This window comes from Hippocampus guttulatus, chromosome 17 (assembly GCF_054856545.1).
Source record: "Hippocampus guttulatus isolate MCC_2025c chromosome 17, RoL_Hgut_1.0, whole genome shotgun sequence".
Taxonomy (NCBI): domain Eukaryota; kingdom Metazoa; phylum Chordata; class Actinopteri; order Syngnathiformes; family Syngnathidae; genus Hippocampus; species Hippocampus guttulatus.
Genome location: NC_141277.1, coordinates 7,111,731 through 7,126,531, shown reverse-complemented (window position 1 = coordinate 7,126,531; position 14,801 = coordinate 7,111,731). Strand labels below are relative to the sequence as shown.

Genomic DNA, 14,801 nt, shown 5'->3' with positions numbered 1-14,801 from the left:
ATCCATCTTCATAAACAACTCAGAAAAACACACATGCCCACGCAAAACACAAACAAATCAAACCATCAACAAATAACATAAAAACACATTAGCGCACACTTGTGGCATTGTCATCACACCATGTTTATTGTGACTTAGGTGCACAAACAGGATGTAATCCATATGAACGTTACATACAAAAGGAACAACAAAGTCAAATTGATGTGGCAGCGTTTTCGTGCAAATGTCGTAGCACCTTCAAACAACTTTCAAAACAGCAAGTGGGGCAGTTGTTTCATCTCCATGACGACGGTCTCAACTCCCGCCAAAAAAGGGAAAACCCCCACACCCAATCAGCGGACAGAATGGGCAGGGGGCGGCGGCCGGCTTCATGAACGTCGCTTTGGCCTGTGCTTGTTTCCATGGCGACAACAAGTCAGGCGTCAGGGTGCTGAGAGACGAATCGTGTGTGCGTGTGCACGTCAGTGAGCGTGGGCTGGTCGTGGCGGTCATCTCGAGTGGGCGGACGCATCTGGCGCGGTGCCGCCAACAGCTTCACTTGTCTGTCAAAGACAACAAAGCTGCCATGAAGGAGGCTTTCAAAACATCACTTGGCCACAGCCCACGTCTTCAGGGCAGGAATGCAAACTCTCAGCAGGCAATCATGTCAATTTTTTAGTCATTTTGCATCATCCATCTGTCCAGCGTAAGCGCTTTCAGTTTAGAAGCAACTGGAGAAAATTTCAAAGTGGCCTTTGTGGAAAGCCTGGAAATCAAAATGGCAGACTCCCTAAGTCTTCTCAGGCTTTTTCTTTTGTCCTCGGGCATACTGTGATCGACAGGCCTATCAAATTTCAGTATGCCGAGGAAAAAAAGGCTTTTGGGGCCTGAATTTTCAGAAAGATTCCTGGGAAGAATTGCACATGTGGACACCTCTGCTTTAATTTCCGTCATATTAGCATACAGGAAGCGCCCGGTCGCCGCCCGCCGATTAAAAACCCATCTGCCGGCACTCCTTCTCGGCATTCGGCCTGACGTTTCTGCAAACCAATCTTCATTTTTCACAAGCTGACCTCATTCAAACTCGTCCGGCTTCCATCAACCTTCCACTGTCGTCAAAGCGGCTTTGCTCTGACCAAGCATTCAGATGATTAATATAAGATAAATTCTTTACAGCTAGCTGGCAAATTTGAAATAGGATTGTTTCAAGAAACAGTCCATTACATTGTTGGGAGGGTGGGTTCATAATACAAATAATTCCCCATTTAACAACATGGAGACGTGCGACTATTAGTCCAAAGTGGCTAATATACAGTATGTACAAATTAGTTTTTACAGCTAAATCTGGATTTTGCGATTTTTAATCCGTTGGGAAATTACAGTACATGCAACAACCAATCATAGTGAGTAGTATTTGAAGTTTGTTTGCCCCCCAATGTCTGCATGTTTTTGTGTGTGTGTACACTCACCCGAGTCTCCCTGCATGCTTTTCGTTGGGGCGCCGTTGCCCTGAGTGGAAGTTTCATAGGTTGCCTAAAAGACAAGCACAGCGTCTCAGAATTCAGGAATTCAAAGGATGTGCAACAGATCAAACATGGATGGGAAAAAAAAGAAGAAGAAAGCACGCAAATGCAGTTTCTTACCTTACGGATCCTGTGCCGGACAAGGGCGGCGACGATGACTGTGGCGAGGCCGAGTACGATGAAGCCGTACTGCATCACTTCCATGATGGCGGGCAGGACCACCAGGTTGGTGTGGAAGGTGTCCAAGATGGGCCCGTCGATGAAACCGCTCTGAGGACAGCAAGCGGGGCGCACATCAACTCGCGCTCACCGTGAAAAACAACAGAGCACGGCGTCAACTCGGCCTGTGTTGGGAAGCCCTCGTAGCCGCGATGCAGCGGGGAGGCCATTTTTCAAAACCGCCTATCAGTTGTGTGAGCTCGTAATTTTTCTTCTTTTTTTCGGTGCTCAGCGCAGGAAAAGTGGCGTGTTTCCACTTTGCCGCATTGTTGGTGTGAGCGGTCAGGAAACCGCCCCATTTTTTTCCCCTTTTGATCACTGATCTACAAGTGCACTTCATTGACCATTGTAAGCTGATTTTTCATCTGTTGCACTATGACGTGTTTTTTTTTTTATTATCCCCAAGAAAAGCGCAAGATTCAAATCAACACGAATCGCGAGTGGAGATTTCTACTGTTGAGCCACAAGTGAGCGATTCCCAAGACAGCCAATGAAAGGTGCGAACAGGAAGGAAGGCAGCAAGCACTTCCTGCGGTCTCTTGTCCCACCTCCTCGAACCAAATCATGGGCATGATGGTCTCTGGGATCTTTCCAGTCTCGCTGCAAGAAGAGGAGAGAGAGCAAGAAGAAGCAGATTAAAAGAAGAAGAATGGTGCCACTAGGCGGCAAGGTCGCAAACAGGAAGTCTCTTTGATGGTGGCGGCAAACAAAAGGCGGACAAAAGAGCTTAGGGAGCAGTCGTACGTAATTCCCGACACCCGCTTGATGTAAATGTTGAGCTGCAGGCGGATGGACACGTTGAGAGGGACGCCCGTTTGCTGCAAAGACAAAAGCACAGCAGCAAAAATACGTTAACGAGACACGCGGGACACGCAAAAGCGCCGTCAAATAGCTTCGTGTCATGAGATGACCGCTCCCTGGCCCGCAGCACAATCGTGAGAGAGGAAGACCGGCAGTTGCGTGTGATTGCTACTTCCTGTTTTGCAGGTTAGGTTTTTTTTTTTTGTTCTTCCTAATGCTCTTTTCCTGTTCGCGTTCACACGTTTCACTCATCAACGCCATCGAAGAAAGCCGTTTGACACGCCGGCTCGCGCTAACAAGTTAGCATTGACGCTAGAGCCGGGAGACCGATCCATTGCCGCCATTCCTTCAACTTTATGGTTCGGGTCCAAAAATTGTCCATTTTCAAGACTTTATGGGCGTGGCCAAAATGGCATCCAGTATGAGAGGACGGACCTTCTCCCACTATAGAAAGAACTAAATGCCGCATCTCATGATCAGAGACCGCACGCGCGTTTCCAACTTTCGACACGACGCCAGCGCCATGACCCGAAAACTGCAACAATCGACACAATGGCATCCCAATCGCTCAAGCGTACGCCGCAATATTCGTTTCCTTCGGAATCCTGGCCACTTGAACGCGTAAGCTGCAATATTTGAACAGTCTAATTTCCCGCTTCGAGGACGCACAAACGATTTGTTGCACACTTGCTAGAAGTTAGATTAAGGACACATTTTGGCCCATGGTTATCCTCCTTCTTGTCCTCATGAAGGAGTTCATGAGGACAAGAATTTCTTTTAATCATCAACATGTCATTGAAGTCATTTCGATCCGAATGTGGTTGTAAACGCATTATCCAATTAGCTTATCTGCAATATACTTTTATCAACAATCAATATGTGTGTGTGTGTGTGTGTTTGTCCAACATGCCACAAGGTAGATTACAAGTATGACACGGCGACTGTCTTATTGTAGTACGGACTGTTTTAATGTTGTTGACATTTACAGAAAGGTGTTCATGTGAACTTTGACCCAGGCCTGTTCAGATGATGGTTGAAAGGAAAAAAAAAAGTGACCCTGACACTAAACACAAAGTCTGCATGACTACGCACAACTTGGGACAGTTTATCTCCTAACATTTTTTCACCCACCGCCATAAAGTGCCCATTTTATCTGGCCAAAGATAACATTTCACTGCCGCACCGAAGGTGTGCACGCCTCTACTCACAGGGTGGATGTCTATGAAGAGTCCGTGCTGGTCCTCGTTGGGATGGAGCCCGTGCACAAAGTTCAGCAGGACGGGATCGGCGTTGAAGAAGTGAGGATGCGAAATGAAGACGGGAGAATCTGACCAAGATTGAGGAGAAGAAAGCATCATGTATGTTGTTTGTTGACTGCACCGCAAAGTCTCATCCTGGGGATACATTCTTGGGACTTACGTGGGATATATACTGTATATTTGAGGGGGAAAAAAAAAAAAAAGGAAACAATTTCCGTTCTTTTATCCTTAATGCATTTCAGATTGGCTCTCGAAAATTGTGATCCAAATGAAGAAAAATGATCAACCTTATTAAAAGTCATATGGCGTGAGCGTCTGGGCGCGAGTTGTGGCATACAGCAGCTCCCTACCATGGCTTCACACTACCTTCATTGTGATCTTTTTTTTTTTTCTTCAGTTCACTCAAGCGGCGGCGTGCCGGAGGCTCATCCGTGAACTCAAAACAATGAAATCCACACGTGGCGGTGGGCATGACTGACTCTGGCGGCAGCTGCTGACGTTGAGCAGACCCGACTGGCGGCAGGGGCAGAATCCCTCATTCGGTGCGTAGTCGCTGCCATTGGCGAAGAGCGTCTTGGGCGCCACGTAGCGGTACAAGGGGATGCCCTTCAAGCTGCCCGGCCGCTGGTACACCAGTTCCATTGACCTGGCAGCAAGGAAAGAAAAAAAAAAAAAAAGATGATGATGATGAAGGCTGCGCTATGGCGATAAATGGCAAGGGGTTGAGAACCTGCAGGCATCGGGACTGTAGAAGGGCAGCGTGGAGCGTTTGGTCATGAAGGGCGGCCACATCTGACCCGCCGTGCCGTTGATCAGGTTGCACTGAGGCGTCCGCCAGTAGTTCAGCTGACAACAAACGGTGGTGCGGATACAGAGAGGATGTCATCACGTCACGCGGCCACGTAAAACCACGCGTCTGTCATACGCGTCAACTACAGCCCCGATCGTGTTGAACCGAGGCAGTTCCTGCGGAACCTGCTGTTCAACTGACAACAATCAGGCGATCACCAATAAAAAGCCCTTGACGCCGTCTCTCTGGCCGGTTCTGTTAGCACGGCTCTTTGCTTCCGTCTCCATTTTAGTTGTGTTTGCTAATGCGTAGCTGTTCCAAGTGTTTGCGAGAAAAGGAAACCAACACCGAGTCATTGTGTGCACAAATGTATTTACGAGTGCATCGTACGACCCGATACTTTAGGTGACTGACCCACTCAGTGCTGAAGGTTTAAAAAAAAAATAAAAATGCGTATCAACGTGGTTTCCATTTATCAGCAGCAACTTGAAAGCTTCATGCTAACCACGCTGCTGCAGCCAACAAGCTAGCTTTGGGTGAACGCATTTGATTTTCAGATCACAGGGACCTCAAGGCTCCCTCTTGTGGTAGTCACAGGAAAGACAGGAGCATTCGTCGCATACTGTGTATCCCAAAATGGAGTTACCAACTTCAGAAAAACATGCTGGAAATGATGAACTTTCATTTGGGACACATCAAGATAAAGACATTTTGGCATTACGTTGATTACTTTATACCGTATAGTGAACAACTTTTTTTTTAAACTATTCCCTTTTGAATGATAACAACCATCAATAATTCAAATGCTCATATCAGTACACAGAAAGTTCCGATGCGCGTTTTTCACATCGCGTCGTCGTCGTCATTTTGTGTTGCAGGCGCTGGCACAAGGTAACGTTGGTTACCTTCCTGAGGCCGTTCCACGAGTCCACCTTGTGCACGTTGCGGATATCATCCTGACCCGTGAAGATGGTGAACAGGCCCGAGTCCGAGTTGTTGAACTGCACAACGATCACACGTCATTCGTGCTTTCGAGGGTTATCCAGGCGGCGGCGGGAGGGCGGGGGGTGAACCTCACCTCGCTGAAGAGTCCAAACTTCCCGGAGGAGGGGAGCATCCCAGGCAGGTACTTGTTGAGGAAGTCCACCAGGCCGCTGTCGTAGCCCCACATGAGCTCACCCACCGTTTTTGTGAGGAAGGCCCCCTCTTTGAATGCCTTGAAGGTGGCGCTGATCATCAGACGCATGGCGAACGGAAGGTTCTCCATCATCACCGCCGCGCCCTGAGGGACGCCCGCGCCGCACGTCACTCAAACAGTCCCCGAGTGAGTCAGCGGACATGGCCAAAGAAGAAGTCATACTCTATAACCATTCGTTCACTAAAACCGACCAGAATTCTCCTTTTTCAAATGATTGACTCCTTTCTGGCTTACCGATCAGTTGTCATAGTTTTGTTTCAAGCACTTATCAGTCAAAAACTTGACGTCCACTCTCTCGACAATTTTTTTTAGACATTCTGGGGAGTTGCCAACAAGTGCCAAGTGGTACTCACCAGTACCAGCATGTTGGGGATGGTGACCACATCAGACTCGTTTCCGGCCGACATGCTGGGCTCGAAGAAGTAGCTTCGGTACTCTCGGTAGGTCACCGTGCTGTTGGCGTGGAATGTGATGTTTTCCTTTTGGATGCGCTTCCTGCGCGAACCCGGACGACATGGTCAAGGTCACTTCACGTCACTGCGCACGCCGTCATGACGTCATTGCCCGACATTCGAATTGAGGAAATCTTCATAATTAAACCAAAATAAGCCTCACACGAGGCCTTTTGCTGGCCTCATGTGAACAGCCATGAATGTACCATTCTTGCGGTTATTTTGCTTCCAAAAGCCATTTCTAAATGTTATTTAGTTGCTTTACAGAATGAAACCACTCTTCAGATGTTAGAGATGTTAAATAAAAAAAGCAAAAACACGTGCATTTTTTCTCCATGATAAAAAAAGAGAGTTTATGCTTTCCTGTGTGCATGTCTGCAAGGTTTAAAGGTGCGCGTGGAGACGAACTCTGACCTGTACACGTAAGGGCCTCGCTGCTCCAGCATGGGCTTCTCGCCGCTCAGGACTTCCTTGGGGTTGAGGACGTTGAAGAAGTAGACCGACATGTAGAACGGCACCGGGACGTCCTTCCACATACGGTACGACATCTCGTTCTTCGGGTCAATCACCGTGTTCTGCGCCCACGACACACTTCACGTTTATTTGGACTGATATATTAATGACAACAAAAACAGCTCATAAGAGTTGAATTTAAGAGCTGATTGAGACATTTCCCAAAAGGTTTTCTTGACAATAACCAGAACACTTTACAAGTTCCTCCATGAAAACAATGGAGCTTTTAGGCATTCCATGTTTTATTTTGTCAGTTAGTCACTTGATTCACTTTTCTTGGCATCAGACATTAAAATGAACAATAAATTGGAGAAATCATGTTGGGCTCTGGATTTGATTTCACGGCAACATGTACTAAGAATGTTTTGACCTGGTTGATCTTTTTACATAAAGTGGCATAACTGATAACACTTTGAATAGGAAAACGATGTTTGAATATGAAACGTTGATTTCCAAAATCAGCATTATAAAAAGGAATGGCATTGATAGCTATTTTTAAAAAAACTTATCGATTTTCAATGTTTAAGTCATTATTCATCCACATGGGAAGATTTCAAGCAAAATGTGACGTTTACAAGCAAATGACTGATTTATTGAGAGACCACCGACTGAAAAATACACCTTGAAAAGGGAATAAAGTTGTGTTGGAAAATATATTTTTGAAAAGGACAAATCGTGGACTTGATTGATTTGTTGCGTTCACGTGTCGTCGGTCGGCCGGACTTTGTCTCCTGTGCGGCGTTCAGCCTGCATGGGGAACGCGGGTCTCACCTTGACAATTTGCTCATCGATAATGAGCGGACCCACGATGGCCAGGACGGTCCCGAATACCAACGCGAAGATCCCCGCGACCATGAAGCCCAGCGCCACTTTGCTTTTGTTCACTGCCATCGCCGCCGTTTTCCCTTTTCCCACTTTTCCGCTTCTTGTTGTTGTTTTGCAGGATGCTAACTGTTACCCTGCAAGCTGCTGACGGCCACACGGGCCGGCTGAAGGCGTGATTGTGAGCGCCCAGCTGGTGTCCAGATTGCCTCACCTTCCAGCTGATAGTGTTCGGACAGACGAGTTTGAGGTACTCGTCCGTCCGCCATCTCATTTATAGCCCCGGTAATCGCACAATTTGGTTTGCCGCTCCTGCTCCACCTCCCCGCGAGGCATTTTGGGAAATGTAGTTCACCTCACTGCGCTCGCGTATCTCCGACGAAAATCAAACTGAAACCGCGACGCTGATAAAAGGAAAGAGCCACTTGGAGAGCACTCCAAATATGAGCTGTCCCCTACACCAACATTTTAGGGAGAATTTACTTACGGAAATTACTTATAATGTTGTATTTATTCATTCAAATGTAAATATAAGTTTTATATGAAATATGTTAAAATGACATTTTTTTTAGGACAACAGTGTAAAATTACACCAGTTTACCACATTTTAAACATGTATAATTGATCAAACATTTTTCAGTGTTGTATTTATACTATTTTCGCAATATTGTACCATTCAAGTCATCTAAAAGTACATACATTAGAAGTTGGTTGAAATGCAACATTTGAAAAATGAAACACAACCTCCGACCCCCTCGCCCCCCCTTGCCTTTGAAAGTGGTTCGTTCCACTTCATCCGTCGTACCCGACACCAGTTCTCGCATTTGCCCATGTAAATGTCCCCAAAATCAGTGAAAGTCACATTTTTGGTGTTTTTATTAGGCTACTCCCAATAGTGGGCTTTTGTATTCCAGAAAAGTACATTCAGTTTGTGTATTTTTGAGGTGCCCCCCTAACCTCAAAATCCTACAATCGCCCTTGTTTTGGAGGGCTTCTCTCTCTCTCTCAAACAGACACACATACACACACACACACTTGCACGGATACCTTGATGATCTGGTCCTTCATGACGGCCTGACCCACAAAGATGAGGATGAATCCGGACAGCGCCGTGAGAACTCCGGCCACCATGAATCCCAAGGCCACCTTGGACTTGTCCACGCCCATGTTGGAACGGCAGCGATGGAGATGTGGAGATGACAGACGGCTGCAGAGCTTCTCTTCAGAGGACTGAGGCGCCCGCGAGGCCGTCGCGCCGTCTGCTTTATAGGAAGGACCCCACGGAGGGCAAGCAGCAGGCCTCGCCCCAGACATCCTGCGAGGAGGAGCCACCTCCAAACTTGCCAGGAAGATTCTCTCCTCCAGAGAGCAAAACTTGCCTTTTGATCCAACCCCTTTTGCTCGTTCGTAATTCATCAAGCACACAGTCCGATTGGTGGCATTGCTGATTCATCAACAGCCAGCGGAGAAACATTTCAAGTTGAAAAATGAAAGATCACATTCTACTTTTAGCACCTCAAATGATTGAAATCAAATCGATGGTTGTGTTGCAATGGTCGCCTTTTTGACTGTGGTGCCCATTTTTTCCCAGTGATGTCAGTAAGACCCTCCTCCAAGACGACCCCTCTTCCACGAAGCCGTTGAGGCGCGGCTTCCAGCAGTTTGTCTTGCTTTTTCTTTGAAGCGGATCACGGTCAGCCCCCTCCCAGGTGAAGCGCTTACAGATGATGGTGGAGCAATTCGTGTTTCATGCATCAGGTATCAATTACGTTGCGTTTGATGCGCGAGCGCATTCCGAGCGAAAAACTCATTTGTTGACTTGTAAACAGAAGGTCGGCGCACTGCCTTCACAACAAGAAAAAAATAAATGCAACGTTGTGAATGTTGTGCGTGTCCTTGTGTGCGCATGCCTTCCGGATGTGGTGAAATGTGGTGCGGTCATAAATGTGCCCCACAAGACCAGAAAAAGAAATCCTCTTCCCTTTTTTTTTTCCATTTTGTGGAACTTTGCTGATTGGAAAGAAGGAAGTCACATTGAAGTCAGATGACAATCGCCAAATGCAACGAAAGCTTTCTTCTTGGAGTTTGTGGAGATATGTTGTGATAACATGAGCATACCTTCATGTGCCTCACAGGAGCGGTCAAGTTGACAAAGAAGGAATTTTCGCTCCAAAGAGCCCACACATGCAGATCAAAACAAATTTGCTCGTAGCTTGTGGCGCGTTCCAGTTCTCTCAAGGTGAGAGCATAATGGCGAAAATTAAAAAAAAAAATTAAATCCTTCTTGCCAACGGATGTGCCCACTTATATTGGAAAAAAACACACCACTGACTTCAGGAAGGACATGTTTTGCTTTCTTTACAATAGGATGCTTCCTGATTGGCTACTTTCCCTTCACCAAGTCATCAGCTTCCCCCCACACACAATTCAAATTGTCAGCCTGACCCATTTGGGATAGCGATACACCGATTATCTACTATTAGTGACATCTGAGGGCAAATTCTTGGACATTCTCGCATTTTTCGGGGGAAGCGGGCCTTAGAATTTAAACAAATAAGAAGTGAAAGGTGAAAACCTCAGTTACATTGAATTGTTGGAAAACTTGATTTATGTTGCCATAATGCACTGATGCAATTGCACGATGGCATCGTCGTCATGACAAGCCGGGACGATAACATGGCATGACATAATAGTGAAGATGGTGAACATTATTCCATGGCATGACATAATAATTCATGATATTATGTTGGACCTTTGACAATTGTTGATGCTGTCACAACTGCCAGGAACTCCAACCCATAATGGAAGCGGCTGGCCGGCCACTGTCCCCTCGGTGAGGAATGCGACTCTGTGGAGATGCGAGGGGGACGAGAGCCGGCGCTAAAAGAATGTGAAGCGAGAAAAAAGACATTTGAACCGATCCTGCAGGTGTGTTTCTCACTGACGTGACCAAATTGTAGCTGTTTGAAAAGTGCAGTTGTTTTTTTACATTCAAACTACATCTTGCAAGGCAAGCGATCTCTTGCACGCAGTGATGGTGAGCATCCCGGCTCCTAATCATCGTCTTTGATGTTTTATGGCGGACTCTTTTGACAAAGTCTGCGGCGGGTGACGGTAGCACGTTCCTCGGATGCTCCACAAGGAGCCAAACTGTGACGGTGTCAGCCTGATTGGCGGTCACATGCTTTCGGCCGGCAAATGCAAATGCACAAAAGGGCCGAGTGTGCGCCAAAACCTCAGCATCTTTCTCCACGGATGCGGCGCATTTGTCAATGAAGGGCTCCTATTTTGGACACTGCGCACATGACGCTCTCCCCACTCACTCATCTGACGCTGCCGGCAGGAAGGCCAGTGCGGATGCTCCCAGCCTTCCTTTGTTCCTTCCTTGCTTCCTTCCTTCCTGCCTTCCTTTTCACCCTCAAGAAAGAAAAGCAAATTCCAGGAGCCACGAGACTCTCCACGACGACCGGGAACCTGATTTTGGTGAGATGGTGTTCTCCTACCTGGCTCTTCTGCCATTCTCCCTCCGCGATTACATTTCTGGTGCCAGGTGCAAGCATGTAAAAAGAAGAGCGAGGAGCAAGGAGGGAGGAAATTGCAGTTAGCCAAATGAGATGAGCCATTTGACATTCACACCACAGAGCAGGTGATCCAAGATCCTCGTCCAAAGTGTGTGACGCACAGCAAATAGCTCCCGCGGGCAAGTTCCACTGCCAATAACAAAAAGACGCTTCGTTTGTCCAACGTCAACCGTCGAAAACCCAACAGAGCGCCATTGAGGCAGCTCGCCTGAGATGTGCCGTAAAATATGGTGCTCCTTCAGAAATCAATGGAAACAGAGGAAGGCTCAGTGGAGTCAGGCCCAGCCGAGGTGTGGATGGATCTCATGCACCTCGAATGAACGCAATGGAAAAAGGCGAGAAATAGCCGTGGAGCCAGAAGACATGGCGGATGTCTCGAGCAGCCTTTCAAACGTACGCATCATCACCATGCCTGGCTATTATATTTTCCACTTTTTCTTCCATTCAAACCTACTTGGTGTTAAAAATCGTTTGCACCTCAAATGATTATTTTAACAGTTTGCAGTGCAGTCCTCCAACCAGCAGGGGGAAGAGGGAGCCCTCTCCAGTATTAATTAGCAAATAAGGTTATTTAAGGAGGTAGCGCACAGGTGTAGTCCTCGATCACTAACGAGCTGCCGTCGCCATGTTGCTGCCATTTGCTGCGCTTCTCTGCTGGGCCACCCTTCCACATGCGGGTAAATTTAGCATATGTTAATTTATTGAGCTTTTCCCCCCCTCCAAATGGCCTTTTGATGACGCGTCTTTTGTTTCAGGCCGTTGCGTGCCGTTGCCGCTCCAGGACGAAGGTACTGTTAGCATGTTAGCATGTGAGTGCTAGTCGGCGATTTTGGCTAATAGCGTGTCAATCATCCCACGCAGATTTGCTCGCCGATGCAGTCGAGTACACCGAGAAAAACCCGGAGACACTCGTAGGCCAGTGCACGCTTCTGCCTTTTCTTCTTCTTCCTCTTTCAATGATTAATATTAACAATTTCTACTGTGGAATGCTGGAAATCACTCTTTGTAATTTTTTTTTTACTCAAAGTCGCCCATTTTTGCAAGTGTGTGTGTGTGTGTGTTAATGTTAGCGTATAAGCGGCCCCCAAAACGAACTCTTAACTCACTCAGCACCCACCACCTCCAAAGTTAATAAGGGGAAAAACCTAAAGACACTTTCTATTAGCAAGATAAAAGGAGAGTGACTGTATGTAGTGGCATTGTTAAATTATGGGACACTTAAAAAAGTAACATTACGGGAGGGGGGTTGTTTAGATTACAAATCGGTTAAGTAAAAAAAAAAAAAAAATTCTGCAGTGTTGCAATTTTAATATGGTTAGAGGGCTGTGAGTGGTATTATCTCAAGCTAGTGGGAATTGCTGTCAATGGCTGCAAAGTTTTTTTTATGTCAATTTTGTCCCTTAGCCTAAAGTTTGAAAAACGGTGACAAGTTAGTGGCATGCAAAGCTTTTATGCCATCTCATATGGATGTTATATTGGATTGGATACAAATTTATTGTCAAATGCGCAACATACAGCACAGATTAAATTTCTTCCCTCTCAACATAAAACATGGTAGCAAAGTTAAAATTTTGGATAACTGAATTTCAAGTATGTTGTGATGATCAAAAGAGGAAAAAAACCCCAGTGTTGTGCAAATGTTTGGACAGGCTTGGTGGATGAAGACGTGATGGAAGGTGACATGCTCGTTTCAGTGAGTGTTTGCTAGACTTGTTTGTTTGAAACTAAAGTGTCATGAAGACCAACTGACAATGTTGCCTGCGTTCTCCCTTGCAGTATGACCGGAACGCAGTGGACAGACGGTGGCCTTCCACACGCATCCCATACACCATCGATTACACCCTGGGTGAGAGTGCACGCATGCATGAGCATTTCCAACTTTGAGCCACAAGCTAAATGCTAACTTGGCGGCCATCCGACAGGCTACCGCTCTGACGACATCAAGGCTGCCCTGAACATGATCTCGCTCCACACCTGCTTGGTCTTCCAACAGCGCACTAACGAGCCGGACTACATCTTCTTCAAAGCCGCCGTTGGGTGCGTCGAGCGTCTCTCGTATTTGAAAATCTATTATAGATGTTGTAAACTGCCATACGCTTTCAGGGGAATGGGGGGGGGCAGTTCATAAAATCTAAGCCAAAAACGGTGAGCCAGATCAGGGAAACAAATGGCAAAATGTAAGTGGGCAAAGGGGTGATACCCTTACTTTTTTATTAAATTTTTTAACATGCATTTATTTATTCAGAGCATCCCCTTTTGTAGAGGAAGTGGCAGTGCCTCGATAAATATTTCTCTAGTGTATTCAGCTCATATTAAGGAAGTTAGCTGTCTGAAATTAATGGAGCCGTAACAAATTGAAGAATGAAACAGAATAATAATACAATTATATTTTACCAAGGTGAAAAGAGTCTAACCAGCATCAAAGACAGACTGCAATAAAATCCAAATATTGACATGCATAAAAAAAAAAAGATTCAAAAATAATGTCTTGACGGTTGTTTGGCGCGCGTGGTTTATTCGAAGTGGTTGCTGTGATGCTGCAGGTGCGCCTCATACGTGGGCTTCATGGGCGGCCAGCAGGAACTGCACGTGGGCATAACTTGCACTGTGGGCAACATCGTCCACGAGGTCCTCCACGCTCTGGGCTTCTACCACGAGCACACCAGGATGGACCGGGACAAATACATCAGCATCGTGCCTGATAACATCATGCGAGGTCGGAAAAAAGATTCATGCTTGGAACTTTCTTTGCATTTGATTGAATAGCGGCTTGCGCGGCCGTCAAGCAACTCCAGCCTCTGTTTTTATTTTCAAGGACATCAGAAAAACTTCTTTATACAAAGGGGACAAACTTTCCAGCTCCCGTATGACCTGCCCTCCATCATGCACTACGGCAGGTAACACGCGCACGCGCGCTCAAGTTGACATTCCGGTGATTGAGCTGATTGTACGCTGGCGGTGGGCGCAGCACTTTCTTCTCAAGTAACGGGGAGCCCACCATCGTGGCCAAGGTGCAGAACAACAACATGGGCCAGCGCTTTGCCATGACGGCCACCGACATCCAGAGGGTTCGTCTCCACTACAAATGCGGTGAGTTTCTTCTCTGACACGGTTAGCCGCTAGCGTTCCAGATTGCAATTGACTTGTCCGCTGTATTTATCAGACCAAGTGCGCAAGGTGGCGAAACTGTACTGGTGGGAACCTGAAGTCACGCCTGAGCCAGTCTACAATGTGCACGTATTTGACATCAAAGGCCTCCCCCACAATGCCACACAATCGCCGCTGGGGGGTGCCAGAAACGAAAGCTCAACAGACTCTGGTGTTTAAATAAAATGCGCAATGTGTCATCACTTTAATGGTGCCTTTGCTTCATTTCCAGAAGTGTAAGTCGTGCGCTTAAAAATCGAACAATTAAAGTACAATATGAGCAATTGTAGGGTTGACAGGGTTAGGATTGCTGAGCTCCCGACGAGGCGAATTTCACTGTTTTGGACATTTGAATGTCATATTGCCACCTTTATGAAAGAGCCGTAGCACGTTGGAGGTAAGGCCGACTAAAGTGTCGCATCTGAAAAAGGTGATAAATGTTGAGCTACCACAAGAAAGTCAGATTGGATTTGGGTTATTTTTGACACAGTAGTTTTAAGGTGCATGTTTCTTCAAA

At 46.6% G+C, this 14,801-nt stretch overlaps 2 protein-coding genes and 1 long non-coding RNA gene across 7 annotated transcripts; 2 read left to right on the top strand and 1 right to left on the bottom strand.

Moving 5' to 3' along the window:
- Positions 1–99: 99 nt before the first annotated feature.
- Positions 100–8,811, bottom strand: scarb1 (scavenger receptor class B, member 1). 3 transcript variants are annotated; one of them, XR_015103507.1, is made up of 13 exons: positions 7,506–7,649; positions 6,636–6,796; positions 6,123–6,264; positions 5,650–5,853; positions 5,477–5,572; positions 4,512–4,627; positions 4,261–4,427; positions 3,731–3,849; positions 2,466–2,539; positions 2,248–2,321; positions 1,623–1,772; positions 1,449–1,512; positions 100–542 (listed from the first exon to the last, which is right to left on the bottom strand). XR_015103507.1 is itself a non-coding variant. In XM_086135038.1 (13 exons), exons 1-13 carry the CDS (start codon positions 8,721–8,723, stop codon positions 535–537), a joined length of 1,473 nt encoding a protein of 490 aa, XP_085991164.1. In that variant the 5' UTR covers positions 8,724–8,811; the 3' UTR covers positions 100–534. The 3 variants fall into 3 exon arrangements, 2 of the variants coding, with proteins under 2 accessions (XP_085991164.1, XP_085991163.1); XM_086135038.1 differs by lacking the exon at positions 7,506–7,649 and adding an exon at positions 8,604–8,811 and having other exon boundaries at positions 2,270–2,321; XM_086135037.1 differs by having other exon boundaries at positions 2,270–2,321.
- Positions 1,769–5,589, top strand: LOC147191834 (uncharacterized). Its single transcript, XR_015103508.1, has 4 exons — positions 1,769–2,708; positions 3,711–3,880; positions 4,179–4,323; positions 5,450–5,589. It is a non-coding gene; the product is annotated as an uncharacterized LOC147191834 (long non-coding RNA).
- LOC147191832 (blastula protease 10) lies at positions 7,666–14,493 on the top strand. 3 transcript variants are annotated; one of them, XM_086135039.1, is made up of 13 exons: positions 7,666–7,806; positions 9,148–9,314; positions 10,343–11,530; positions 11,636–11,814; positions 11,893–11,925; positions 11,999–12,052; positions 12,787–12,830; positions 12,914–12,983; positions 13,060–13,174; positions 13,681–13,853; positions 13,953–14,034; positions 14,106–14,227; positions 14,301–14,493. In XM_086135039.1, the coding sequence occupies exons 4-13, from the start codon at positions 11,763–11,765 to the stop codon at positions 14,462–14,464; spliced, it is 909 nt and encodes a 302-aa protein (XP_085991165.1). In that variant the 5' UTR covers positions 7,666–7,806; positions 9,148–9,314; positions 10,343–11,530; positions 11,636–11,762; the 3' UTR covers positions 14,465–14,493. The 3 variants fall into 3 exon arrangements, with proteins under 3 accessions (XP_085991165.1, XP_085991168.1, XP_085991166.1); XM_086135042.1 differs by lacking the exon at positions 11,636–11,814 and having other exon boundaries at positions 10,343–10,484; XM_086135040.1 differs by having other exon boundaries at positions 10,343–11,814.
- Positions 14,494–14,801: the final 308 nt, after the last annotated feature.

Excerpts from the sequence above, each read along its gene's own strand:
- scarb1 (XM_086135038.1), bottom strand. The coding sequence starts at position 8,723 with ATGGGCGTGGACAAGTCCAAGGTGGCCTTGGGATTCATGGTGGCCGGA. Across the intron at positions 4,428-4,511 it reads TACAGTCCCGATGCCTGCAG|GTCAATGGAACTGGTGTACC; the intron begins GTTCTCAACCCC and ends CCTTGCTGCCAG. Across the intron at positions 1,773-2,269 it reads CCATGATTTGGTTCGAGGAG|AGCGGTTTCATCGACGGGCC; the intron begins GTGGGACAAGAG and ends TGCTGTCCTCAG.
- LOC147191832 (XM_086135039.1), top strand. The coding sequence starts at position 11,763 with ATGTTGCTGCCATTTGCTGCGCTTCTCTGCTGGGCCACCCTTCCACAT. Across the intron at positions 12,831-12,913 it reads AAGGTGACATGCTCGTTTCA|TATGACCGGAACGCAGTGGA; the intron begins GTGAGTGTTTGC and ends TCTCCCTTGCAG. Across the intron at positions 13,854-13,952 it reads GCCTGATAACATCATGCGAG|GACATCAGAAAAACTTCTTT; the intron begins GTCGGAAAAAAG and ends TTTATTTTCAAG.